The following is a 26,862-nucleotide window of genomic DNA, read 5'->3' on the forward strand; positions in this document are numbered from 1 at the left end:
CTTTCCATGGCCTGTCTTCATCCACTTGCCCATTTCCCGTCTGTGTTCTTTAGAGTTCTTCCTTTGGCCATCTTGATATGATATTATGTCCGTATCTTTTACTGCTCTGAATGCTGATAATTTTTCTCTCCAGTGTAGCTCTTTTCTGAGATATGGGTCTATATCGTCATCCATTCAGTCAATAGATAGATGTTTATTGAGCTCTGGCTTTATGCCTGACATCGCTCTGGGTAATGAGGATGTAACATTGCACAAGTCATTCTGTCATCTTGGAGGAGAACAAATGGTGAGTCCATAAATAATTTCAGATAATGGACAGTGGCAGAGGTCGTTGATGGTACACTGATGAATCGGGTAGAGATGTCAGAAGGGAGCTGTTTGCATGAAGCCTTTGTAGGGAGGTGACATCTTGAATATGGAAACATGACTATCTGGAACGGTTGTTAACATTCGCTGTGTCTGAGAATCACCTTTGGACCTTCAGAACACTCTGCCCAGCATCCCTTCCTCTGCCCCTCCCAAGCCTGCTCTTCTGCTGTGCGCCTCTAGCGTTCAGTGGGAAGAGTACTTGCTCTCCAGAAGACCAACATTTGGTTCCTGGCAGCACCTACGCGGCAGCATTTTGCCTTACTGCCTTGGTGTGGCCGTGGCTGTGGCTGTACCTCCAGTCCGCTGAAGGTCCACTGCCTTGTCTGAGCAAATCATTTGCCTCCTGGTTTTTTGGCTCCTGGTCGTTCTTAGGATGAAGCCCAGCTCCTTCCTTTCCTCATCTGGCCATCATGTCTTCCCCGTCTTTCCTGACCGTATCCCATTTGTATTCTTTGCCTTCACCCATAGTGATCTCTCCGGAGTGAGGTTCGACTGTGGTTCAGTTACGTTGCCTCACACTCCGGCACAGGGTGGAAGGTGGGGGAAGCTGTTAGAGTGGTATTCCTCAGCTCACTTGCTTCTTCAGATTCAAACTCCGGTGTCCTGGGGTAAGACTTTCACCACACGTTATTGCGTAGTAAGGCCCACCCAGTTATCACTTTATACGGCCAGAGTACTATATAGTTATCCCTGTTGGTTACCACAGCTAGCCAAGTTAAGTGATACACACTTACATGTTAAGTAAGACTTTGGTTCCATATGAGAAGAAATTTGGTTTTTATTTACTTGTTTTGCTTGGTTTTTTTTTTTTTTAGACAGTTTCTCTGCGTAGCCCTGGCTGTTCTAGAACTTGCCCTGTAGACCAGGCTGACCTTGAACTCACAGAGATCTGCCTGCCTGTGCCTCCCGAGTGCTGGGATTAAAGGCTTGCGACACTACCACCCAGTGAGAAGAAATGGGTGTTCATTATGCGTCTATATACTTTTAATGTAAACTAATTTTTTTTTTTTTTTTTTTTTTTTTACAGGAGAACTATGCCATTTCTGGGTCAGGACTGGAGATCCCCTGGGTGGAGCTGGATTAAAACTGAGGATGGATGGAAAAGGTGTGACTCCTGTAGCCAGGAGCTCAGGGGTGAGAATAGCCAGTGCACCATCAACCACAGCATGTGAGTCTCGGGTCACTCCGTCCTTTGCAGTTTTGCTCCTTTTTTTGGCCAGGCCTGCTGTCCAGACGGCTCTGGTGATGTGCCTGTCTCCACCCAACAGTCATGATTACAGGGGCATTCAGCCATACCCGGCTTTCACGTGGGTGCTGAGGATTTGAACTCAGATCTTCATGCTTGCATAGCAAGTATTCCTAGCCACTGAGCCATCGCTCCAGCACCAGGCTTGCATCGGAAACATACCTAAGTGCCTTGTCCCTAGTAAATATTAACTCCTTCCTTTCCCTCAGACTCTGATACCACTCTTGATGTTTTCTCTGTTTGTCCTTTTGTGACTAGATTATGTTTTATAATAATGTCCTCAGATCCCGGTGTGTTTAGCGTGTACTGGTAAAGTCCCTTTGTTTTGTAAGACTGAGTATTTGTTGTATGGATTGGTTATGTTTTGTTTATTTGTGCAGTTGTTGATAGACATGGGGAATGCCTAGACATGCCATGAGTGTAGGAGTGTGGACGTCTCTTAAAGACCCCACTTTCAGTTCTTTCTGTTTAGACAGTAATCTCAATATACAGGTTCTTAACCATGCTGTTCATGCTGGCTGCACCGTGTTCTGTTTCCACCACCAGTGCTTTAAGGTTCCATTTTCTACGTCCTCACCAACACTTACTGTCTGCACTTCTAGACAGTAGCCGTCTTGAAGAGTGTAAAGTTTATGGCAGTTTATCTTGTGTTTCCCTAGGAATTAATGATGTTGCACACATTTCATACATCTCTAGCCCATTTGCATTTCTTCCTTGGACAAATTAAAGTTCTCTGCCTGTCCTTTGGGGGGTTTATTGTTGAAGATTCTTTTTTTTTAAGTGGGATAAAGGCTGTTTATATTGATCATAAAAACCAAAGGCTGTAAAAATAGGAAGTGTTTGCTCTGAAATGTAGTTGACTGATAGTTTATATACATGAAAAACTGAAAAGTTTGTACAATATTAATACTTTTATTAAATTTGTCCAGGTTAAATTTTTAATCCTGGAAGCATTTTTTCCCTTCAGTTTTTCATTTTTATATACCTGGCAGCATAAAAACCATCACCAAAAAGTATGACCTCTTTCTACCTTAAAATATCCCATAAAAATAGCAACTAGTTAATAATTCGCTATTGCAAGATATTTAATTACACTGCGTAAAGATATGTCACTGTGGTTGGTTTAATAAAAGCCAAATGGCTAATAACTAGGCAGGACTTCTGGACCAAGATAACTCTGGGAAGAACAAAGGGGGAGTCCCCAGCCAGACGCAGAGGAAGTAGGACATGTAGAAGGAGAGGTAAAAGCCATGAGCCACGGGACAACACGTAGATTAGTAGAAATAGCTTAAGTTAGAAGAGCTAGTTAGAAGCAAGCCTAAGCTAAAGTCAAGCTTTCCTGATTAATTAGAAGTCTCTGTGTCATTAGTTGGGAACTGGCTGATGGGACAGAGAAAGACTCATTACATATGGTGCCCAACGTGGGGCTCACATATCCAGACAAAGGGCCTGAGAAAGCTAAGCAAAGTTCTGGAGAGGAGCTGGGTGTGGTTTCCTAGGCCTGCAGTCTCTCGGGCATTTTCCTTTGGTTGTGACCTGGGTCTCCAGGTGGCTCATTCCTAAGTCCCCTGATTCCCATCAAACCCTGGGCAGTTTAGGAAACACACGACAGTACCTAAGGAGGGCATTCTATCAGCAGAGTCAGCTGATGTAGGAGCTGCAGCCAGGTCTGGGATTGCTGTTTTCTCCCCGTAGGAGCATCTGACGGTGGAGTGTCAGATACGTCCATGAGTGTCTGTAAGCTATGCTCTGCCTCATACCTCCCATGGCTGGACTACAGGGAGACCCAGCTTATGAAGCTGGTTGGCCGTCCTTTTCTGTTGTCTCTCATTTCTGTGACACGGGAGAACAATAGTATTGTTTTTCCTTTGATAAGTTTGTGATTTTAGTTAAAGCTTTTTCAGGTTCAAAAGTATCCCTGTTTAGTGTCTGAGTCAATGATAACAGACCAAGATAAGAGTAATGTGAGGTTGTAAGAGTCAAGGACCCCTATGTTTCCAGAGGGTCTTTCCATGTCTGTGACAGTGCAGTTGTGAGATCTAGATGCTCTCTGGCTGCCTGGACAATCTGCTGTCATGTCTGTGCTGTTTAGTTGTGACAGCAGTGAGCAGACTTGATACGGTAAACTCAGTTGTTTTGTTAGAAGTGCATACTTATGGTGAATGAAAAGTAGCTTTTGTACAATTCTCATCAGATAACAGTGATGGGGGCCTGGAGAGATGGCTCAGTGGCTAAGAGCACTGACTATTCTTCTAGAGGACCCAGGTTCAATTCCCAGTACCCGTATGGCAACTCACAACTGTCTGTAACTCCAATTCCAGAGGATCTGACACCCTCACACAGACATACATGCAGACAAAACACCAATGCACATTAAATAAAAATAAATTAAAAAATTCAAAACCCCTTAAACAAAGAAAAAGACCAGTGAGGGGGAAATAAGCAATTTTAGATCCTTGGTTTTGAGGATTGCTTATCTCCACAGTACTTACTCTTCTTTGCTTTTGGGCCGAAAACTAGCTTTTAAGTGTGTTAAAAAAGTGCATTTTTAGTGTTTATAATGTGGTTTGCTTTTTATACTTTCTCTCTTCTTTCTTTCTGTTTTTGTTTGTCTGTTTTTTTGAGACAAAGTTTCTCAGTGTAGCCCTGGCTATCCTGGAACTCCCTCTGTAGACCAGGCTGGTATAGTTTTTATTACAAAGAGGAAAAAAAAAAAATAAAGAAAAGCTGTTTGAGTTGTTACTGCTTGATTTGAATTCCTGTTTCATAAAATGAAAAAAATACTGAAATACTTTAAATGTGTTTAAACATTATACATATAACTTTCATCTGCTGGCTCCTTGGCATGTTTGATAGAAGCTTCTTAAGAAAATGCACAGTGCAGCAAGAGCCAGCTTCAGCCAGATATTTGAAACATTTAGTTGGTAACAGGAACGTTGATGTTTACTCAGCTTTGATTAGGGACGTAGCAAGTTTTAGTCCCATAGTCATGATGCTACTTGGGTTCTTTTCAGAGCTTTTATGGTTTTGTTTAGAATGCTCAGGTTTTAAAGAGTTTTGGTGTTTGGGAGAGTCTAAGCATGTCTGGCGCGTTCTGGAGTAACATTTTTAAAAAGAAATAAGAATAAATCTTAGTTCCTTCAAAATGAAGAGAATGTAGCTATTACTCTTTGAGTCCCAAGCTCACGACTTCCTGAAATTTAGCTAGTACTTGCCAGGATTTAACAGAGTCTTTATTTTGATTCCCCAGATTACTAAGCAAATACTTATTTTCTTACAAAAGCTAAATGAATTTCTCTGTGAAAAACTTACTTTAATGAAGTATCTTTATTTCAGTATCTTAAATAATGGTGAAGAAGAAATATTCAGTAATGAGTGTGAATATGCAGCCAAAAAGAGGAAGAAGGAACATTTTGGAAACAACACAGCTGCTCACAGTAAGAGTGTTTTACACACTGATAACTTGATAATCTTTTATTTGTGGGATATATATGTTGCCATGATGAAGTGCTTGGCAGTGCTCTCTCACTAGGTACAGGGTGATAGAGGTGTGCAAACTAGCTCTGTGCCCAGTGCCACCCATCTGTCTGGTACCCAGACAGTTTGTCAGTCAGCTCTTGGTCGGTGAGGTCTGTACAGTCAAAGACGGCAAGCCTGAAGCACGTTTCTGAGTAGCCAGATGCAGTCCCGAACTGAGCTCCTTCCTAAACAGAAAGGCCCCTCGGAGGGATGATCTGGATGTGGGACCACTAGGGAGCAAGGACAGGAACCAGAAGCGAGCAGAGCTAGGACAAGGGGCTATGATGTACCGGTAGAAGGGCTTGAGGGAATTGTGGGTTCTGTCACAGCCTGCCTGTTAAGTGTGAAGAAGGTAGAGAGCACAAGGCCCTTAGTTACGTGTACCATGTGTGGCCGTAACAGGTCATAAAGACCAGAGCCTTCTGTTATGTGTATAATGGTATAGAGTTAATATTATAGGATTTTTATCAGCATTTACATTTGATATAACTATCAATTTTTTCTAAGTTAATAAGATATGGCACTATGAAAAAATGTTTTTCCTGAAGAGGTGTCTGAGAACTTAGGTGATCTTAGGGAACAGAGTGTACTATTTGCACTTACCCAAGCTGACGCTTCTCTGACTGAATCAGGAAGATCATCTTGTTAGTCTGTCCTGCCTCACAGCTTCCTTAAAATCTGGAGGTCGAAATGGTTTGCCATATTTTAAAGACATTTCATTTTTGTTATAGGTTTTTATCGTGAAAAATGGATCTATGTCCATAAAGAAAGCACAAAAGAAGTAAGTATGTCATTAGAAGGGTGTATACTGTGTTGTTTCTGCTGAATTTGTAAACTAATTTATTTCTTTAGTAATACAAGGTCTATCACATTCTAACCCGTGAATATGTGTGTGTGTGTGTGTGTGTGTATATATAAATGACAGCTTTTTGCAGCAGTGACTATAATTATGTACATGTATTCGTTGATATGTGTATGACTGTGCACTGGGTGTGTGTGGTATAGGCGTGTGTGCTGTCAGATGTATTTGTGGTATAATGCATGTAGTATGTTTGTGTTATGAACTATGTGGTGTATGTTTGTGCAATATGATGGATGTGTATGATATGTGCATATGTCTGGTGTGTGGCATATATATGGTATATGCTATATACCTGTGAGTGCTGTGTTGTATATTTGTATATATAGTATATATGGAATGTGTTTGGTATATAATGTATATGTGATACATGCATGTGTGTGGTGTGTGGCATGTTTATGTAACATGTAGCATGTTTTTGTAACATGTATGGCACGCACACATGTAGTATGCACTACATATTTGTGATATGTTTGTTTATGGACTGTGCCCCACACACGTGTGTGATTGTGGCATTTGTAGTGTGTGTGGTCCATGAGTTTGGATGTGTGTGTTTCTTATAACCAAGCATACATGCCTGTGTGTTTGATCCATGCTCTGGCAATGTGAACTGCAGCAGCTGCTGCTGTTTTTCCTTTACCTCGTGTGTTTGGGGACTGAGATGCCCATGAGCCCTCCTTCCCTAATGCAAAGTGGCTCATAGGAACAACATAGGTTGGCTCTGCAGGACACTTTGGACTTTTTCTCTGCTTTTGATTGCCAAGCTGACTAAAGCTCTCTTAGGAGTCATCACACAAACCAATTGGCTACACTGTGTTTCTTGTTTCCCTGCTTAGTTTTAAGTAAACCTAGATCCTTTTATAGACCTTGAACATCTGCATTTGCTTTATTTTACAGCTGTGGGGAGAAAGAAACCAAGGGTGCAATTTCATATTACATGATCATGTGGTTAGGATTAGTTAAGTGTTCCAGAAATGTTAGTAATAGTCTTATAGTTTTTAATTTATCACATTTATTCAGAGGGTGTGGGTGTGCGTGCGTGCGTGCGTGCGTGCGTGCGTGCGTGCGTGCATGCATGCATGCATGCAAATACTAGGCCAGGGAAAGGAAGGTCAAAGGACAGCCTGTAGGAGTCAGCTCTTTCCTGCCATGTGGGTCCTGGGGATTGAACTCGTTTTCAGACTTGGTGGCAGGCATTTTACCCAATTACATCTTTAAACTATCTCAGCTTCCTTGAAGATACTTGGTGTGAGAAAGAAAGCTGACTTGGTGATGGTTAGTGTCAAGTGGGCATAGCATGAGTCCAGTCCTTGACAAACACGCCATTGAAAGACTGACGGAGTTAACATAATTTGTACAAAGCCACGCTGATTAAATATCTCACCTATCTTGTGAGTCATGTGGATTCTAGCTGGGCAAAGCAGGAAGAGGACTATGTTAGGAGAATGCCAGGATATCCTGTGGCTTCTTGGGATGGGGTCTGGCAGGCTCACAAAGAATCCAGGGCTAGCTGTCGGATCTGTATCTGGGCCTGTGCCATCCTCTTTATCTCTGGTTCTGACCCAAGGCAGCCTTTGAAGACAGATGCCCTTGAGTGTGCACCCCAACCTGTTCCATGTGCAACAGTAGTTAACCCAAAGAGGTGTCTTCACCACCATCAGAATTTTGTCCCTTGAAGTGAGATGCATTTCAGGTTATACCTGGTACTCTGTTCTCTGCTTCCCCACAGCTCCACAGCAGTATATGTTTCGTGTGAGTGTGTAACTGGGTTGTACACGTTAGGACTGTTCGAGGCCAGCAGACACCATGCTGCTCCTCCACAGCCACTAACCTGTTTCAAACCCAAAGTCATTTGTCACAAAGGAACCTTGTGGCTCCTTCTTGTCCTCCAGTTTATCTGCCCCTGTGACTCTGAACTGAAAATCTGTTTGTAGATTTACGTATTTTAGATGCAGAAGGTAGGATTTAAGAGCTTTCCTGACCTGAGGTGAAATCTGACAGACTGATATAGAAGACCGAAGACCTCTCAGACAGAATAGCCAACTTTATGACACCGAGGAGAAATTACGTTTCATTTTGATTCCCAGACCTGTGCATCTCATTATAGCAGTTGACTTTCCGGCTGCTCAGTGCCTGTGATCCCAGCCTGGAAATCAGCCGTTGCCAGGCTTGGGCCACAGAACCTCAGCCGTACTCATAGCTCCTTTTTAGAGCTGCCCCTCTCAGGCTTACTCCTTGGTGGTCAAGCACATGTCCACTATGGCAGTCAGAGCTCCCTGCAGACACATGGCTGTGTGTGTACGACATCAGCATCCTGAGGCCTCATGGTCACCCCACCTTGTCCCCAGCAACGGAAAGCAGAATGGTGTTTCATGAATCCTTACTTCTCTTTATCATTATACCAGCAGTGTGAACAAATTGTCAGTGCCTCGTGTCTCAGTTACTCACAATTGGTTTAAATTTAGTGTTGCTATATTTTACTCTATTCTCATTTATATCTGACATAAATTTTTAGAATGAATACAATGCTTTTTATGTTCCCTAACCGACATCACCTGTTAGCTCATTTTACTTGGCTGGTTGAGCTCACTGTTGGTCTAATGTTTTCTAGAGGCATGGCTACTGTACCCTGGGAGAAGCCTTCAACCGACTAGACTTCTTAAGTGCAATTCAGGATATTAGAAGGTTCACGTACGTGGTCAAAGTAAGTGTTATTTCAGAAACAGCTTTGATGACTCTTGAGTTACTTTTCAGGGTTATAAATGTGAGATATTCAAGGTGCCTTTGAGAGCTGCATAAGGTTCAGCTGTTGACAGTAGAAAAGGGAAGGAACGCGCTCGGGAGGAGACAGGGGGCTTGCCACACTGAGGGCACAGGTGCAGGTCTCAAGCTTGGTGAGACCTTCCTATTCAGAGGCCGTGGGAACTAAGATGTTCCAGGGCCTCTTTCTTGGACACACTTCAGACAGTTGAGCTCAGGAGGGTCTCTGATGACTACTCCATCTGCATTTTTTTACTTCATGTTTTCACTTAAAATGAGCCTTGTTATATACAAAGGACCAACTGGCTAGTAGTCCAGAGGAATTTTACACAAACTAGAACTCCAGATAAGCCTCGCTGCATGGTCGGTAGCTTTTTAGAAGATTCTCTTTTGGGCTACGTTCAGAGGGAACAGATCTTTGCCGTGGGGTTTGCTTTGGTGGCACGTTCACTCCACTGCACCATACGTAAAGTACAAGCAGGGTTTCACACCGCCAGCCTTGATTCCAGTGGTGCTCAGACTCTCACTGCCTTCTAGGCGTTTCCAAGTGTCAGTGTAAGGACAGAGGTGAATTGCTCGGGCTCAGCTAGTGTGATGTGTAACAGGATTCTAGGAGGCACTGGCGGATGGCAGGAGGAGCAGTCACAGGATCTTCTTGTGCCCAGTCTGCACTGGGTACATTTCCTGAGCTCTTGCAGAGCATCTGTCCATGTGCCTCTGTTCTAGGGATGAAACCCAGGTCCACTCTGGCTTGTCAGGTGTCAGGAAGTTAGTATCCAGGGAGGACCCAGGCCGGTTCTAACAGAACCGTTTCTACCAGCTCTAAAACACTTCTGTAAAGAACCTTCTTGCAGGTGAAAGTGGCTTCTCTGTTTCTAAGTAGCAAGTTTCCTTAGTAGAGTTGCTACTTCTACCCATCCAGAATAGAATTCACCTAGCCCTGCTAGCCAGCAGTGTCCTGCTGCTCTGCTGAAGTGCCCAGCAGAAGCGACAGGAAGGATGAAAACATCTTGTTTCAGATCATAGAGCGCTTCTGCCCTGGACTTCCTCCTCCTCCTCCTCCTCCTCCTCCTCCTCCTCTTCCTCTTCCATGTGTCTGTTTTCTGGGATGCAGCTTATATACCGTGTGGGAGTGGTCTTGAGCCTCTCTGGGGGAGGAGCTGTGTATGGTGGGCTTTGATGTGGCGGGTTTGGTGGAAGAAATGGAGGAGGGGAGTTGAGGTGGCTCTTCCACCAGAACATTCCAGACTCTTTGGGTATAGGGGCACTGGTTCAAGTCTGGCTACTTCCTGTGGGCATGGGACGACATGGGGAAGGGGGGAGTTGGGAGTTGGGAGTTGGTGGGCTCACATTCAGCAGGAGGTGTGAGGGGAGGAGCATCCAGTTAATTGTCATCCTGGAGACCTCAGGCATCTGTTTCTTGAGGAAGCAGAGAAGGCAAGTTTCTAGGAAAAATAGATCATTAACAGTTGCCCTACTTGCACTGAAAAGATGAATGCACAGGGCAGAAGAACAGGTAGGCCTTTCATTGGGACATCTTGGAAACCCTGGGCTTATTTCTGTTTCCCCAAGTTTACTCCTGCCCCTTCTTCATTTGTTTTCATAAGAGGTTGTTGGTTTTGGGCAAATGCTCTTTACATGCTCATTGAGATGATTATGTGTGTGTGTGTGTGGGACCCACTCCCACTTTTACCCCAGGGTATTCTTGAGGAGAGAGGGATAAGAGATTTAGATAGAAAGATAGAGGGGAGAGAAACAGAAACACAGGATAGCTCGGGAGGGCCTGGATCCTTATCCACCGGCCCCTTTTGTCTTTTCAAAAGGGCTTTTTATAGGAATGCCAAGGGGTGGAGCAAAAGACCTCTTCTAGTACAGCCAAGTGCAGACCCCTCCAGTCACCTGGTAACCACACTCGTGGTCATTCCATCTTATGCAGCCCTGCTGGGTAAAGCAAGCTCAGATCTCACTTAGGAAACTTCTGTGGGCTCCCACAATTATGCTGGGTTTTTTTTTTCCTTCACTGTTGATGTGTATAAGGCTTATTGGTTTGCCTGTGTGAAACTGTTCTTGAAATGAACCTCATGTGGTGGTGATTAATCTTGATGTCCTGTTGGTTTCTGTTTCCTGGAATTGGGCAGGTGAACAGATTTTAGCATCTATTTTGTTTGTTTTTGTTTTTTAAATCAGGGATTTTGTCCTGTAGTGTTTTGTTGCTGTATCCTGATTTGCTTTTGGTATCAATACTGCTAGCTTCATGGTAAGCATTTAGAAGAATTCCCCTTCTTGGAACAATTTGAGAAGAAATTGGTTCTGTAAGTGTTTGGTAGACTTCAGAGCAAAGCCATTTGGTCCTGGGCTTTTCAGCGATGAGGTCCTTCGTCACTGCTTGTTACCCAATACAAGTCTATGGAGGTTCTCTTTCTTCATGATGCAGTCCTGGTCTAAGATGATAGCAAACTGTGGACCAGGGTAGCCAAGCAGAATGTGCTGAATGTCCTAGACCCTGGGGATAAAGGAGTAGTGTAGCCAGCTGGACCAGGAGGGGAGAGGAGAAATGCTTAGCTGGCTGTTTTACCTGTGATTACAAGTGTGATTCCCTAAAATGGAGCTGTGGAAAGGAGGAGGGAAAAGAAGGCGGCAGATTTATTATGACTTAGAACAGGCCTGAGGGTGAGTGTCATGTAGAACTACATTACCAAAGTATCACCAGGACAAAGGAATGTAAGCCCCCCTAAGTTTTGAAAGAACTATAGGAAAAGAATAAGAAGTTTTGTTGTTGTTGTTTTGTTTTTTAGTTATAAAACCATGTCAGAATTAAGACCAAACCTTTATTGTATCAGTAAGTGTTTCTATGTTGGGTCAAAAGCACAATCCAACTCCAGGTTATACAGTCAGTCCCCAGAATGTAGAGATCTGAAGTTGGGAATAGAAGAATGGGGAAGATACAGGGGAAAATGTGAACAAAATGGCGCGGAACAAGAAGCATGGAAGGACACTGCCCGGTGTAGCACCAACAGGGGTCAGTTGTAGTAGAGGGTTGTAGGGCCGAGGGAGGCACAGGCATCAGGATGAGCCTCCGTCTCTGTATCAACAGGATTGGTACCACTTAGTTTCCATTGCAGTGACCTTTCTTGGTTCCTAGGTTTTCTGTGATATGTTTGAAGTGGTGTTTTTAAATTTCAACATGAAAGGAAGGGCCTGTTGATCTGTTGATTGTCTCGGCAGTTTTAGAAAGTGGATCAGAGCATGAAGGAGCATGATGAAAGTCTCTTAGTGACCAGGATACTCCACAGTTCCCTGCTGAGGTGAAGTATAAGGCTAGAAGGCATTTATTTATCTCCCTGGCCTGCAGCGGGCCTGTTGAGAGTGAGTGTCTCCGACTGGGTTCTTGTGCAGGACAGGAAAACAGACTTGCTGCTGCCTCAGCAGCTGGAGTAAGGTCCCTCCGTTCACGTAGAGAGCAGTCCTTCTGTAGCCCCCTCGCTGCAGTACCTCAGTCCCTTTCACACTGTGCTCCAGTGTGTGCTCATGGTGCTTCCATTGATCACGGACCACAGCTCAGCTCTTCCTTTCTTACCTTTAGCTACTGCAGCTCATTGCGAAGTCCCAGTTAACCTCACTGAGTGGAGTGGCACAGAAGAACTACTTCAACATTCTGGATAAAATCGTTCAGAAGGGTAAGATTATTATTGAACGTTTGTTATATTTTTTAAATAAAATATTTATTGATAAATAAGACATAGTATGCAACTTGACCATTGATACCGTTCAGTAGTTTTCAGGGCAGTGTATTCATAGGATTGGGCAGCCATTGCTGCTTTTAATTTTATAATATTTTTGACAATTTGACACTGTATTGGGTTGTATTTGCTTCTGTTACCCTCTCCCATCCCTGCCGTGCTAGAGTTTTATGCCAGTTTTACATAAGCCAAAGTCATCTGAGAGGAGGGAACCTCAATTGAGAAAATGCCTCCATAGGAAATGCAGGGCATTTTTTAAATTTGCAGTTGAGCGGGGAAGGACCAGCTCATTGTGGATGGTGCCATCCTTGCTTGGGCTGGTGGTCCTGGGTTCTATAAGAAAGCAGGCTGAACAAGCTGTAAGGAGCAAGCCAGTAAGCAGCACTCCTCCATGGCCTCTGCATCAGTTCCTGCCTCCAGGTTCCTGCCCTGACTTCCTTCAGTGATGGCTGTGACCTTAGAGTTGTAATAGGAGGTAAACCCTTTCCTCCCAAGTTTCTGTGGTCACGGTGTTTCATCACAGCAATAATAAGCCTAAGACACCGGCTGACCCCTTCTTCCCAACTAGTTCCCCTCATACTTAGGCAGTGACCATATCTGCTGTGTGTTGATGATGTGTGTTTATAGCAGTGACTGTGGTTTATCCAGAGGGCAGCTCTTGAGGGTGCTCTTTCCTATCCCCTGGGGTCTCACAGGCTTCTCTTTCAGGTTTGAGCACTTCATAATTGCATAGTCTTAATCACCTTGACTAGTGAAGAGTCTCTGTAGTAACTACTACCCACTGCAAAAACAACCTCCTCTGACCAAGGCTGAGAGCAGCACTCGGCGATGGCGGTGGACATAAACATAAATGTTTAGAAACAGTTTGACGTGTTCATTGAGCAGAACAGCAGTAGCAGGTTCCCACCTAGGGCTTAGGGACCTCCCTAGCCGCAGTACCAGGCATGTATGCCTGGCCAGTTAGAAAGGAGTTGGTTGTCCCCCAAAAGATAGGCATGCCACTCCTACACCAGCATCACCAGAAATCTTAAGTCTAGATGTTAATTGGAAATTTCGTACAAGGAGAGGGGCTTTTTTCTATTATCTTTCCACAGTATGTATGCATTCAAAATAATAATGTGAGTACTGTGACACCAGGCCAGAAGATGCATCCCACCAGCTGCTAAAAGTGCAGATGTGTGCCAGGAAAGAGCGACCCAGTCCTACAAAGACTCTGTTCTCTCATGGTTAACCAGTCATGGTTCATTCAACTGTTGGGTTCTGGAATCAGTAAGATTGCGGCTTTTTGACTTAGACACCATATGAGTCATAATTTTCCTTTTAGTTTAGTAGGCTTACCTTTACCAATTAGTGGCTATTAGTAAAAGGAACTTTTTATTTTATACCATTAGCTTATACACATCTAGTAATTTGTGACCTTGTATATGAGCCATTTTAAATATTCTCCTTATCATAAGCACAAAAGAAAATGTATACTGACTACTTTAAAATTGTAGACTCAACTAAAAGTTTAGCCAGAAAGCATTTTAAAACTTTAAAAACTCTTATTAATAGTTCTGATATCTAAAAAATTATGCCACTTTTAAATTGCCATGAAATTAGGTCCTTGGTTTTAATGTGATAAAAATACATACGACATAAAATGTATCATTTTCATCAATTCTTAGTTCACGTTCAAAGCATTGGGTGCTGGTACATTGTGCAGTCCTTGCTGCTGTCTCCAGAGCTGCTGCTCTGTCCTAACACTCTGCACACTACACCCAGCTTCCCATGGCCAGTGCCATGCCCCTGCTCCATCACTGCATCTCTGTCTGTGGCTCTGGGTCATGCTCTGTTGGTCCTTCTGTAACTGGCTCCCTCCCATGTCCTGCATCTTCAAGCTTCCTCCCCATGGAGCAGGTCAGAATCTCCTTTACTTTAGGTTGTGGTATCCCAGCATATGACTGGATCACATTTTGCTCTCCTCCTTCAGTTGATGGACACTTGGGTTATAAAACTAGAAGACTGTTAGAAGTGGTATTTGCTGTATCAGTCTGTGTTTTATTTATTTCAGTTCTTGACGACCATCAGAATCCTCGCCTTATCAAAGACCTTCTCCAAGACTTAAGCTCCACCCTTTGTATCCTGGTGAGAGGGGTGGGGAAGTCAGTGTTGGTGGGAAACATCAACATCTGGATTTGCCGCTTAGAAACTGTTCTCAACTGGCAACAGCAGCTGCAGAATCTTCAGATGACTAAGGTATGTGTCTCTTTGTTTTCCTGGTTTGGGTTTGATTTTTTTTTTTTTTTTAAGACAAGATCTTACTATGAAGCTCTATCTGGCTTTGTAGACCAGGCTGGCCTTGAACTCACAGAGATCCACTTGCCTCTACCTGTGCAGTGCTGGGATTAAAGGTGAGCACCACCACATCTGGCTTGAGTTTATTTTTAATTGACACAGTAATTGTATGTACTTAAGAGGTGCTGTGTGATACTTTACATATCTGTGATGTGTAACAACTGTGTCAGGGTAGTCGGTGACTACTACCTCATACATTACCAGTTCTGAGATTCTCAATGAATTGTTGCCAACCATAGTTATATACCACTGTGCTAATGAGCAATAGAAGTTCTTCCTACTATCCAGCTGTGTTCCTGGACCCATTCGCCATCTACTCTCTACCCTCTTCTCTTTATCTTTCCCCAGACTATGGTAACCACTGTCGACTTCTTTGCTTTGAGACCCGCCTTTTCATTTCCACACGTAACTTAGAACATGTTTTTGTCTTACTATTCTTGACTTCTTTCGCGTAACAGGATTACCTGTGGTTCCATCATATTTCTGAAGATGACAGCATTTCATTATTTTTATTGCTGAATCATATATAACACATTTTCTTTATTAAGTTCTGTGTCAGTAGACACTAGGGTGATGCCATGTCTCGGCTACTGTGACTCCCGCTACATAAATGGAGGATTTCAGTTCCTTTGGATACATACCCATTAGCAGCTTTGCTGGGTCCTATGGTAATTCTGGTTCTGTTTTTTTCAGGAACTCTTTTTTTTTCAGGCTGCTCTTCTCTTTGCTAAATTGCATTTGCATCAACAGTCTATGAGAGTCCCCTGTCTCTCCATCACCAGCATTTGTATCAACAGTCTATGAGAGTTCCCTGTCTCTCCATCACCAGCATTTGTATCAACAGTCTATGAGAGTCCCCTGTCTCTCCATCACCAGCATTTGCTGTTTTGCTCCTTTAATAACTGCCATTCTAACTGGTGTGGGTGGGTGCCTCACTGTGATTTAGATTTGCATTTCTCTGATGATTAGTGATATTGAATGTTTGTATATACTTGTTGACTATTTGCATATCCTCCTTGAAATGTCCAATTAATTCACCCACTTTTAAATAGGGTTTATTGGGGTCCTTCATCATTGTGTTCTGTGATTCCCTAGCATTTGTAAATTAGCCCCTGTCAGATGAATAGCTGGCAAGCATTCTCTTCCATGTTGGGTGTCCTTTCAATCTCTACTTTCTTTTTGATACAGAAGCTTATTTTATGTTAATCAGACACTACATTCATTTTGTATCATAAATATGTGTTAAACTGTCAATGAAGAGAAAATTCAGATTTAAAGACAGATGAAGCTGGGGAGATCTTATAGACACCCTGTCTGTCGCTGGATGAGTCACGGTGTGGACCACCTTGTGACCCTTACTTCCATTGCTGTCATCACCAGTTCCACATTTCAGATCCACCGTTTTCTGGGTAGTTTTCTAGTTAGGATAGAGCTGGGGCATGTCCAAGGGTGCAGCTTCCTGAGCACAGGAAGTTGCCACGTGCCAGCCCTGCTGAGACCACCAAGCACAGTAGTGAGGAAAGATTGAAGTGGCTATTAAAAGACGGACTTCTTTCTTGTGGTCACATGGAAGTTGTCTGTCTAGCGTGGCTGTTATTCTTCGTGGGAGGAAGTCACTGTATTTTCTCCATCTGACACTGTCGTGTCCCCTTTCAGCAGGTCAACTCTGGCCTCACACTCAGTGACCTGCCCCTGCACATGCTGAACAACATCCTGTACCGTTTCTCAGATGGCTGGGACATTGTCACCCTGGGCCAGGTGACACCGACCCTGTATATGCTCAGTGAAGACAGGCGGCTGTGGAAGAAGCTCTGTCAGTACCACTTTGCGGAGAAGCAGGCAAGTGGGGTGCAGAACCCGTGAGTCAGGTCAGCTGGTCCCCATCCAGGGTCCCTCGTGCTTAAATGAACTTGGGGAGGATATGGACGCCATATCCGGAGACTTGATAGTACGAGAGTATACTGAAGTTGCTTCTGAATTCTCTTCTGTCAATTGCAAGGTTCATTTTTCATATTGAGAAGCAGTCATAGTTCTAAAAATGGCCTGGTACTGAACAACTTAACTAGCTGAGCTGTGTCACACTTAGTGGTCACAGGTCATGGTTTTCTGTTGTTTGTTTTTCACTTTTTTGGGGGGCCCGCCACCCAGTTCCCAAATAAATCACACACAGAGGCTTATTCTCACTTATATTTTTGGTTGTGAGCCTAGTCTTTAACGGCTGAGCCATCTCTCCAGCCCTTATTCTCACTTATAATGCTCAGCCTTAGCTTGGCTTGTTTCTTGCCAGTTTTTCTTAACTTATCCCATTTACCTTTGGCCTCTGGGCTTTTCCTGTTCTCTTCTGTAAATCTTACTCTTACTCTGTGGCTGCTGTATAGCTGGGTGGCTGGCCCACCGAAAGAGTAAAGAGCCAAAAAACCACCACCAACTGTGTTCTTTTACCTATTAAGTCACGTTCTAGCTCTGTCTCCTGTCAGCCTGTTGTCCTGGAAGATCAGTGGATCCTTGTAGCTCCTGTGCTTCCCACTTGGTGGCACTGTTTCCAGGTCCTCAGTGTCTTGCTAGTCGACTCTCTTCTACATAATGACATCCCCGCTCTGCTCCTGCAGAGTCTAAGCGTCCCTGGCCTATTGCACAGAACGGCACCCATTCCATACATGGATAAGAAGGGGCAGGTGATACGTTGTATATCTTGTAGATATGGACATGACTGAGATACAGGAGCATTGTGAAGTTGGGGGTAAAACTGTGCCCGTTTCATGGCAAGCATGGGCAGTGTAGCAAAAGCAGGTCCCATTTGAAGGAAGAATCAAGAGTCTTAGACACACTCAAGAGTCCATCCAGCTGGCTTAGAGAATCCAGTGAATTGTATGGAACACGTGGCACCTTTTAAATGACCCTCTGAATCTTGCTTGAGAGAAACACTGTGGGCATGAGGAGGCCCATTAAGACTGTCCCAGAGAAGCAGAGGTGGTGGTCAAGAGTATGTATAGGTCCAGCCAGGACCCCAGGTGAGGCAGCTGGTTCTCCCCAGGGAAGGTCTGAGCAGGACAGGCCAAGCAGAGACCTGAGGAAGTGCCTATAGGGGCCTAGAGCAGGTCTGTGAGAGCTCAGGAAGATATGGATCTAGACATAGAGATGGATGAGGATGACAAATGGTACGTTGCATTGGGGTTTGCAGAGGCTGGGCCTGAGAACTGCTGGGTGGGCTGTTCATCTGAGCAGGAGGGGACGTCCACTGCACCCCTGGATCGCCAGCCATCCTGTCTCTTGATACCCGTCTTACCATTTTTCTCAGCTGGCAACCATGATTCTGCTCTCTCCTCTTGGAGATTGGATTTGGGTTGGCATCAGAAATGCAGGAGAGGTTGAATAATCCTTTGGAGGGAAGATTTAGAACCAGGGACAAAATGATGGATGAAAGTATGTCTGGGATGGAGCTTATGCATCACACAGTTGCTCTATATGGGTATTCAAGGATACCCATAGGGAGAGGGACCAGGACCCCCAACAACCTGAATCTTCCGTTCAGGCTGGGCTACCAGAGTGCCTGGCAGGTGTTTAGAGAGCCAGATTTCAAACACACTGTTAGAATATCTGCTGACCATTTGTGAGCCCTGAGTTCCTTGATGAAGCGCTTTAAAGAGGTTAAAGGTCTGTTTGCACCAGTATCATGCCCCATAAGAAGTTAGGTTAGAATCTGTGGTTAGCACCTACATGGACACCTTTTGGTGCATATTTTCTTGATTGAATCACAAAACTGCATCTGTAAGATGTTATTATAGTTCTTCTGAGTGACTAACAGTAGGACCCTGATTTCTCAGGATTAGCGGTAGATTAGGGTCAGTCAAACCAGCAGTATAGGAAGCACCTCAGTGGGAACTGAAGGCTGTGTAGGTCTTGGACTAACAGTTCATAGTGACATCCGAAGGAGCCATTGGCAAGACATGTTTGCCGTGAGCACTCTTGTGGACGGGACTGGAGGAACAAAGAGGCCACAGGACCTTAGGTAGAAGAGAAGCTCCAGGAGTGTAGGTGTTCCTCCTGTGAACGCTGGGGGGGCCTGCAGCGGTGAGGAGGGCGGAGAAGACAAGGCAGAGGCGATCTTGTCTCTAGAAACTGATGTTTCCGTGGTGCCTCAAGGATATGGAAATACGGAAATCAGACCTCTGATTGGTCTCCTTGGCTTTTCAAACTCTCTTCTTTTCAAATTGTAGTAGAAGTAAGACTCCCTCATGGGTTCCATTATCATTTCCAAACAGAGTCCCTAGAAGGTGTGGCTGATGACATGTTGTGTAAGTGGTTGTTTTCAGGTATATAAAGCCAGACACTCCTAAGAGAGAGCAGAAGCAAACGTAGATGAAGGCATCTGTTCATAAATGAACAAGGACAGGCCTATCAAGCCACAGTTCTCTATGTACATACCGCACACACAGAACCACAGTTCTCTGTGTGCACACCACACACACAGAACCACAGTTCTCTGTGTGCACACCGCACACACAGGACCACAGTTCTCTGTGTGCACACCGCACACACAGGACCACAGTTCTCTGTGTGCACACCGCACACACAGGACCACAGTTCTCTGTGTGCACACCGCACACACAGGACCACAGTTCTCTGTGTGTACACCGCACACACAGGACCACAGTTCTCTGTGTGCACACCGCACACACAGGACCACAGTTCTCTGTGTGCACACCGCACACACAGGACCACAGTTCTCTGTGTGCATACCACACACACAGAACTTTTATGGCCTTCTGCTTTATTTTCTCATGACCATTATATTGCTCAGACATTTTTTGGGAATACCTTCATCAAGACGCTATCCAGCTTATATCGCCGTCACTGTGGTCCATTTTCAGACATGTTGTTGCCTCAGAAGGAGCCTGGTGCCCTTCGGCTGTCAGTCCCACTCCTGCTCTAAGCAACCACTCTCTGACTGGACTTCCTGTTGTGGGTGTGTGGTGTGAGCAGAATATGCACCAGTCAGGCTTTGTAATGACCTCCTTCCTATCAGCATAACGCCCTTCAGGATGCATCTATATTGGGAATCAAAACGTCAGTCCTTTGGGGACTAAAGATTCCGTTTTTTGGACACACCATGTTTTGTGTGCCCATTCATCTGGTTGTGGACCCTGCACCTTGTGGCTGTTAGGATTGTTGCTGTGGACATGTTTTCTCGTCCCTTTACAGTAGTGGAATTACAGTTGCGTTGCTGTGTTTGATCCTGGAGAAGCCGCACTGCCCCCACAGTGCCCACACCGTTCTGTACTCCCACCAGAAGTGTGCGAGGCCTCTGATTGCCTGCATCCTCCCCAGCACCTGCCGTTGCCTGACCCTCTAGTTGTCACTGTCCCAGTGGTACCAGGTGGCGTAGCTTTCCACCTCAGGTGCTTGGCATTTTGTCGTAAGGACATTAACCATTTGTGTGTCTTGGCAGTATAAATGCTTTTCATCAGCCAGGCGGTGGTGGCGCACGCCTTTAATCCCAGCCCTCGGGAGGCAGAGCCAGGCGGATCTCTGTGAGTTCGAGGCCAGCCTGGGCTATAGAGTGAGTTCCAGGACAGGCGCAAAGCTACACAGAGAAACCCTGTCTCGGAAAACCAAAAAAAAAAAAAAAAAATGCTTTTTATTGTTCTCAAGTTAAGTAGGAGGTCTTCTTTATTTATCCTGCATACAAATCTCTTAGCAAATACATGGCATCTTCAACTATCGCAGACCTCATTCCACAGGTGTTGACTGTCTCCTCACAGCTGCTTGTGTGGCTGTGTGGGAACACCATGATTTGCTCAACTTGTTCCTCATTGATTTAATCCAAGTGACTTTAATTTCAGATCATAAAACGTTTCGTGTTCTGCTCTGTCTTAAAAAAAAATATGTACCTAGTGCCTGTTTTAAAAATCATCTAATAATTCTGAACAGAATTTTCTTTTTTTAGTTTTGTAGACACTTGATCCTTTCAGAAAAAGGTCATATCGAATGGAAGTTGATGTATTTCACACTTCAGAAATATTACCCGACTAAAGAACAGTACGGAGACACTTTACATTTCTGTCGGCACTGCAGCATTCTCTTCTGGAAGGTAATGATTAAAATGTACTCTTGGCGTGTGAGGACTGGGATGCAGTGAAACTATTCATTTAGATCTTACATTGAAAGGTCAGAAAAGAATTGGAAACGACGTTTATGATGGGAATAGCTGAAATACATTCCACTAGATACTGCTGTGCTGTAGTAATCACTGCTGGAAACGCAAGTGCTGTCCTTCTGAGTGGGGCATGCTTGTCCTTGCTGCTGATGGAGGTCTAGAAGGTTGATGGAGCAGATAAGGCTCCTGAGCATCTGCTCCTCACTGGGGCTCTGGGAGCCTCACACCCAGCCTGAAGAAGCTGCCCTTGTCTGCCTGTGCCCGCCCTCTGAGACACCTGGGAGGCAGCCCGCTCTTTGCAGGGGATCAGGACCGGCCTTCGGCCTCTTCCCTCAAAGCCAAGTTCTTAGGTTAGGCAGTGTGGCCACAGCAAGCGCGGCCTTCAAAGGAAACGAGCAGACTTAACAAGACTATAATTTTTTACGCACAAACTGATCCTTTAGTGAAAAACTTAAATGTCCCTATCAGCAAATTGTCATATCCAAACAGTAAATCAGGAGTCCTCCATCCTGCTGCGTTGCCTGTTTTGAAATCCCCGCGCCCCCATATTGTCTCTGGTGACAGTAACGTGTTTCCCGTAGCCAGCAGAGCCCTGTGTGTCACTTCCTTTCCCTGGTAGCTGCTGTCATGTTTACTTTTGCTTTACACCCATCTACATTTGTTAGCAAATGAATACAAGGCCAGCTCTAAATTGTTGGCAAGGGACCACTTTAACATTTTTTCATTTCAAACTCCATTTCTAATTCGTATCCTTTTTTTGTTACGATGGTCCAGACCGAGCAGAGGAGTCGATGCTGAAGTTGCTGGGGTATTTCGACAGGTGTTGAGCAGTACTTGCTGATGTCTCCAGCAGGGACAGCTGAGGAGGCTTGTCCTCCCTGACCTTGTCCCTTCTCTCTCAGAATTAAAACTGCCAGTGTGTGACATGTGTGTGTGTGACTGCAGCCGCAGTCTGTTCTCTAGGACACTTCTCTAGAACAGGGTTAGCTGGTGTTCAGTTTGTCCTCAGTTCCTTGGTGAGTTTATGCATATACAAAAGACAGCCCTCTGGTGTGCCCTCTTCTGTGTCCCAGTCAGAGCAGGGGACACTTCACTGGTGCCCTGAGAAGACGAGGACCTATCTGTGTCCCGGTTAGAGCAGGTGAGACTGTAATGTTCAGTGTAAATTAATACATCTCCTAGAGACTGTCTTTTTGTTTTCTCCCAAGATTATTTCAGACTATAGAGACATTAAAGATATGGATGCTTGTACGAGGGACGATACTAATCATGGGATTGAAGGCTTTTAGTTTTGTATGTGATAGTGTTTTCCTTGGACAAGTATCTAAGAATATTTGGCACTTATCTGCTAAAGAAAACAGCACAAAGAACATGTTTCCCTTCTCTGTACCATCTCTGTTGTTGGGCAGTGTAAGAATGGACTGCTCAGCTTTCCTGAAATATATAAGTTCTGGTTATTTTTAACAGAAAAAAATAAAATGACTTATTTTTCCAGAGAATTGGCCTCTCCTGCCATAGTGATCACATTATGAACAGTCAGAACAGGTCATTACAGAGCAGACCCTGCTGGTCTTTGCCATTCTGAGAGACAAATGGATGGAGGGTGGCATCACCCAGCAGGATGTCTGAGGCTTCGGGGAGCCGTATTAGCAGTTTCTCCACCTGCCATCCTTCCAGAGACCCTGCTCCTTTGAGGATCCATTCCCAAACAGAAGTGGGAAAATGTAAGGAAGCCACCTTCCTTAATCCCTGCAGCTGGCAGGTAGTCCTCTGCCACAGTATACAACTGTCCAGAAGCAGCATTCTCCTTGGGAGAACGTGGTGTGCAGTTGGAGGCCCAGGTGACCAGTGTGCTGCAGGTGTGGCACCATGCACCATGTATGCCTGCCTCAGCTTCCTGGGCAGGACTCTCGACTGAGGCACTGAGGCACTGAGGGAGCCTCAGTGTCTATTAGGAATGTCGAAGAGGGATGGCTAGTCTTCACCGGGGCCTGGATATGGTCAAGAGCCACACTGTGGCTGAGCTGCTTCTTGTCTTATGCCTGGCAAGTTCCACAGGGACCACCTGTCCTTGTGGGGACCCTGTGCCTCCTCCCAAGCTGGTTTTTCATCTGTTCTAGTTCCACTATACTGGAGTGATTCTTGTTAATTTTTCCATCTACTGCTCAAGACCCGGTCATTGTTCCCACCCAGGTGACCAGCACACTGAGAAGGCCAGTCAGTGTGCACATGTATCTCTCCGTCCCTACTCAGTTTCCTGATGATGTAGACCCTGTCAGAAGTGTGGGCTCAGAGACAGAGCTAGGGAAGCCAGAATGGGGACTTGGCCTTTCTGCGTTCTGTTCTTGTCTCATTATCTCAGCAGCCAAGAGAGGGCTGGACACTTAGCAGTGACCCTGAGGTCTCTGGAGGCAGTAGAAGCGAGACCGACCAGAACCAGTGATGAGGCGGAGCTTCCGGACTCTCTCTGTTGGCTGTCTTTGTGAACTACCCCGAATGAGCAGAGCTGAAATGCTGTCCCACTCCTGAGCAGGGCAGAGACAGCTCCTCCAGTTAGAGCTCAGGGCTGCCGACCACACGGAAGCCACAGCAGATGGTAGTGGGCTGCAAGAAATGAGGTGTGAAATAGATGGAGGGCCTCAGGGTGTATGTAGTTTGCAGTTAGTTATGTAGTTAATCACAGAGCAGACCCCAGGACAGCAAAAAAGACAGGCGTTTCCTCAACCCCAGAATTTTTTTCCTGGAAGTATGAGGACTGTTTTGTGCATTTTTAACTAATACTTAAGTGTTACGGCCTTCCAGATTGTCAGTTTGGGAAACTTAAGTGGAAATGGGACTGTTTTTTTTCCCTTGGGCTTCCTCCTTTCTTTCCTTTTTCTTTTCCTTTATTTTTGAAACATTTTTCCCTCTGTGGCCCTGGCTGGCCTGAGACTCTTTATGTAGACCTCTAATTCATACAAGATCGACCTGTCTTTCCCTCCCAAGTGCTGGGGTGAAAGGCACTGGCTACCAAGCCTGGCTTTGTCCTAGGCTGTCTTTAATATCCGAATGTCAGGTATGTAGCGGTGCTGTCTTTTGATGACATTTTATATTGCTCGGTGCCTCAGTTACTTTCACAGTGTGTGCTTCAGACCTGAAGGCCTGGATCCTCCTTCTCCATCTAACCCTGACTCTCTTTCCTCCCTGTGCTGCTCCCTCGCTGCCTCTTCACGGTGTCCAGGACTACCACCTTGCTTGGTTGTTGAAGGTACTTCCTGTGCGGTGTGCTGGTCCATCTCATGGACTGTCCTTGTCCTGTCGGGGGCATCTTTGATAAGGTTCAGCTCTGGTCGGCAACAGTAGACTTATCCCTGTTGGGCTGACAGGCCGTCCACGCACCTCAGGGTGGTCTGCTCGAGGCCATCGAAGCAGCTCCAGCACGCTGAGCCTCTCCAGACGGGGCCAGTTTTCTGTCTGCACATCTTACATTTCTCTTGTCACTTCTGCTAAACTGAGTGCAGCTCCTTGGTAGTGGCCCTGCCAACTCTACACCTAGCCTTGGGACATGCTTGTGGCGCCCCATCCTCTCTGTGTGTGGGAGGAGACTGCTTATCCACCCCAGAAGCCTGCAAAGGAAGAAGGGGGGCAGGGTGTGGAGGGGTGGGCAGGAGGAGGCAGAGATCGGCGGCGTCCATGTCTTCCGGGGTGACTAGAGTTGAAGCATTGTCACTGTTAGACCCCTGGGGCCACCCAGGTACCCATCCCAGCTAAGTCATCTATCTGGCATGAAAGGGACTAGGATCCACTTAAAGTGCAGATGCTGTTTCTGTAGAAGTGTCGTGGTGTGTCCTGACCCACCTCCTCCTTCCTCTCCTCAGGACTCGGGACACCCCTGCACCGCGGCTGACCCTGACAGCTGCTTTACCCCCGTGTCTCCTCAGCACTTCATCGACCTCTTCAAGTTCTAATGGTGCCCTCAGCCCTGTGCCCTTGTCCACACCCGCCCCTTGTGCGTTCTGTGTGTCCTGTAGTTGGTGTAAGTATTCTTTGACACAAAGTGATGGCGGGGGTCTGGGACTGGCTGTGCCTGTGCGGCCCTTGCTTCCGGGAGAACCCGAGAGCACACGGAGGGCGCCCTGGCAGCTGTGCAGCGTCCTGAGAGAGTGGAGACCGCGAAGCCATTTGTACTTCTTTCTGGAACCTCTTCTAAGCATATACAATTTGCAGTTTTGTATATTTTTAAATATGGATCAGAAAAAGTTTTGGATATTCAGCCCCACATCCTGTACTGAACCGACATGAACAACAAGACTGTGGTTCTTAGTTGTCAATGGTAGTTTTCCATCTTAGAGTAATTGGGATGAAGAACCAAACAGTTGATCCTTGTAAATACATTATGCAGAATATTTATTTTTCTTAAAATGTATTTTCACAACCTCTGTGGCTGTGCCCAAATGAGTCCTCATTGAATACAAGATAACCCGAGGAACATGCTTGGCAGGCTCTATCTCACTACAGTGGGCAGGGCTGTGAACGGTGTGTATTGCCCTGCCATGAGGCCATCTTATATCCGTACATGGAATGTGGGCTCCAAACCAGAACAGAGCCTCTGCCGAGGAGCTGGAAACAGCCTAGGGAAGCCTGAACTTGACATGTAGAAATTACTTCCACAGTAAAGTAATAAACCATGTTTATCTACTGATTCAGCTTCATCAAATTTACATCTAACTGAATTGAATAGTGTTGTCTTTAAAATATTGCTGTTTTATTTTAAAAATAATGCATGTGCACTTTAGAAATTTTTGAAAATAAAGGTATATGAAAGAAAATTATATAGTTCTTCCCCAAAAGATAACTGTGCTTGTTAAAAGGCTGTAGAGTGTCCCCTCAGCAGTGGTGGCTAAAGGCTGTAGAGTGTCCCCTCAGCAGCGGTGGCTAAAGGCTGTAGAGTGTCCCCTCAGCAGCGGTGGCTAAAGGCTGTAGAGTGTCCCCTCAGCAGCGGTGGCCCCAGCGGACTGCTGTGACCTTCATCTTCAGTTGAGTCAGGAGCCCCAAGCACTTTCTCAGGGCATTACAATTTAGAGCTGTGTATTTATAGACACAGATCAAAAGTGTCACTTTCCAACCTCATCCTCTGTCCTCAACTGACAGCAGCCAAGAAGAATATCTGTATTGCCAACTTAGTTCCTTTGACACAGTGCAGACGCCTGGTCTCCTCACGCACACTACTCAGCATTTTAAAACCATAGACATCCTCTGCCACTCATAGCCAGAGAATTCAGTACTGTCTGAGAACCTGTTTCCACTGACCTCACAGGACCACATGATGGAGCAGCGTTTGCGCAGCAGGTGGGGTGCATCAGATGTTCTGTAAGTGACACCAACTGAATGTACCGTCTGCATATATCTTGGCTGTGTTTCCTGTGGACCTGTCTGCTTTCTTTAGGGACTTGTTCTTTTTTTATATATTAATTTTTTTCTTTTGGTTTTTGGAGAAAGAGTTATTTCTATCTGTGTAACAGCTCTGCTTGTCCTAGAACTTACTATGTAGACCAGGCTGGCCTTGAACTCACAGAAATCTACCTGCCTCTGCCTTCCAAGATGCTGGGATTAAAGGCATGCACCACCACTGCCTGGCTTGATATTAATTTCTTGAAGAGGTTTATTGGTTACTTTTCTTATTACTGTGACTATGTACATGTCAAGCAAATAAGGGAAGGAAGGTTTATATTGGTCCACTGAGGCTCAGGAGACCGCTGACACATCAGTCAGGAAACAGAAGTGTTCACGTTCTGCTTGCTTTCTTCTTAAAAAAAAAAAAAAAGTCAGTTCTTCAAGCATTGCACACATGTATTTTGATCCTGTTCACCCTACTCCTCCAGATCCGCCCCAGCTC

General features: G+C 45.2%; 1 protein-coding gene across 3 annotated transcripts in view; it reads left to right on the forward strand.

Moving 5' to 3' along the window:
* Fbxo25 (F-box protein 25) overlaps positions 1-26,596 on the forward strand; it is a 30,693-nt gene extending 4,097 nt beyond the window's left edge. The window contains exons 2-11 of one of the 3 annotated variants that reach the window (XM_052751744.1): positions 1,397-1,537; positions 4,952-5,052; positions 5,866-5,915; positions 8,605-8,697; positions 12,337-12,430; positions 14,547-14,731; positions 16,487-16,669; positions 20,778-20,921; positions 24,208-24,234; positions 24,845-26,596. In XM_052751744.1, the coding sequence (XP_052607704.1) occupies positions 1,404-1,537; positions 4,952-5,052; positions 5,866-5,915; positions 8,605-8,697; positions 12,337-12,430; positions 14,547-14,731; positions 16,487-16,669; positions 20,778-20,921; positions 24,208-24,234; positions 24,845-24,934 (1,101 nt within the window). In that variant the 5' untranslated portion in view covers positions 1,397-1,403 and the 3' untranslated portion in view covers positions 24,935-26,596. The remainder of the gene's footprint in view (positions 1-1,396; positions 1,538-4,951; positions 5,053-5,865; positions 5,916-8,604; positions 8,698-12,336; positions 12,431-14,546; positions 14,732-16,486; positions 16,670-20,777; positions 20,922-24,207; positions 24,235-24,844) is intronic. The other 2 variants (XM_052751745.1, XM_052751746.1) reach the window with 2 other exon arrangements.
* The last annotated feature ends 266 nt before the right edge of the window (positions 26,597-26,862 follow it).

This window comes from Peromyscus californicus, unplaced genomic scaffold, assembly GCF_007827085.1.
Source record: "Peromyscus californicus insignis strain IS unplaced genomic scaffold, ASM782708v3 Scaffold_23__1_contigs__length_62951481, whole genome shotgun sequence".
Taxonomy (NCBI): Eukaryota; Metazoa; Chordata; class Mammalia; order Rodentia; family Cricetidae; genus Peromyscus; species Peromyscus californicus.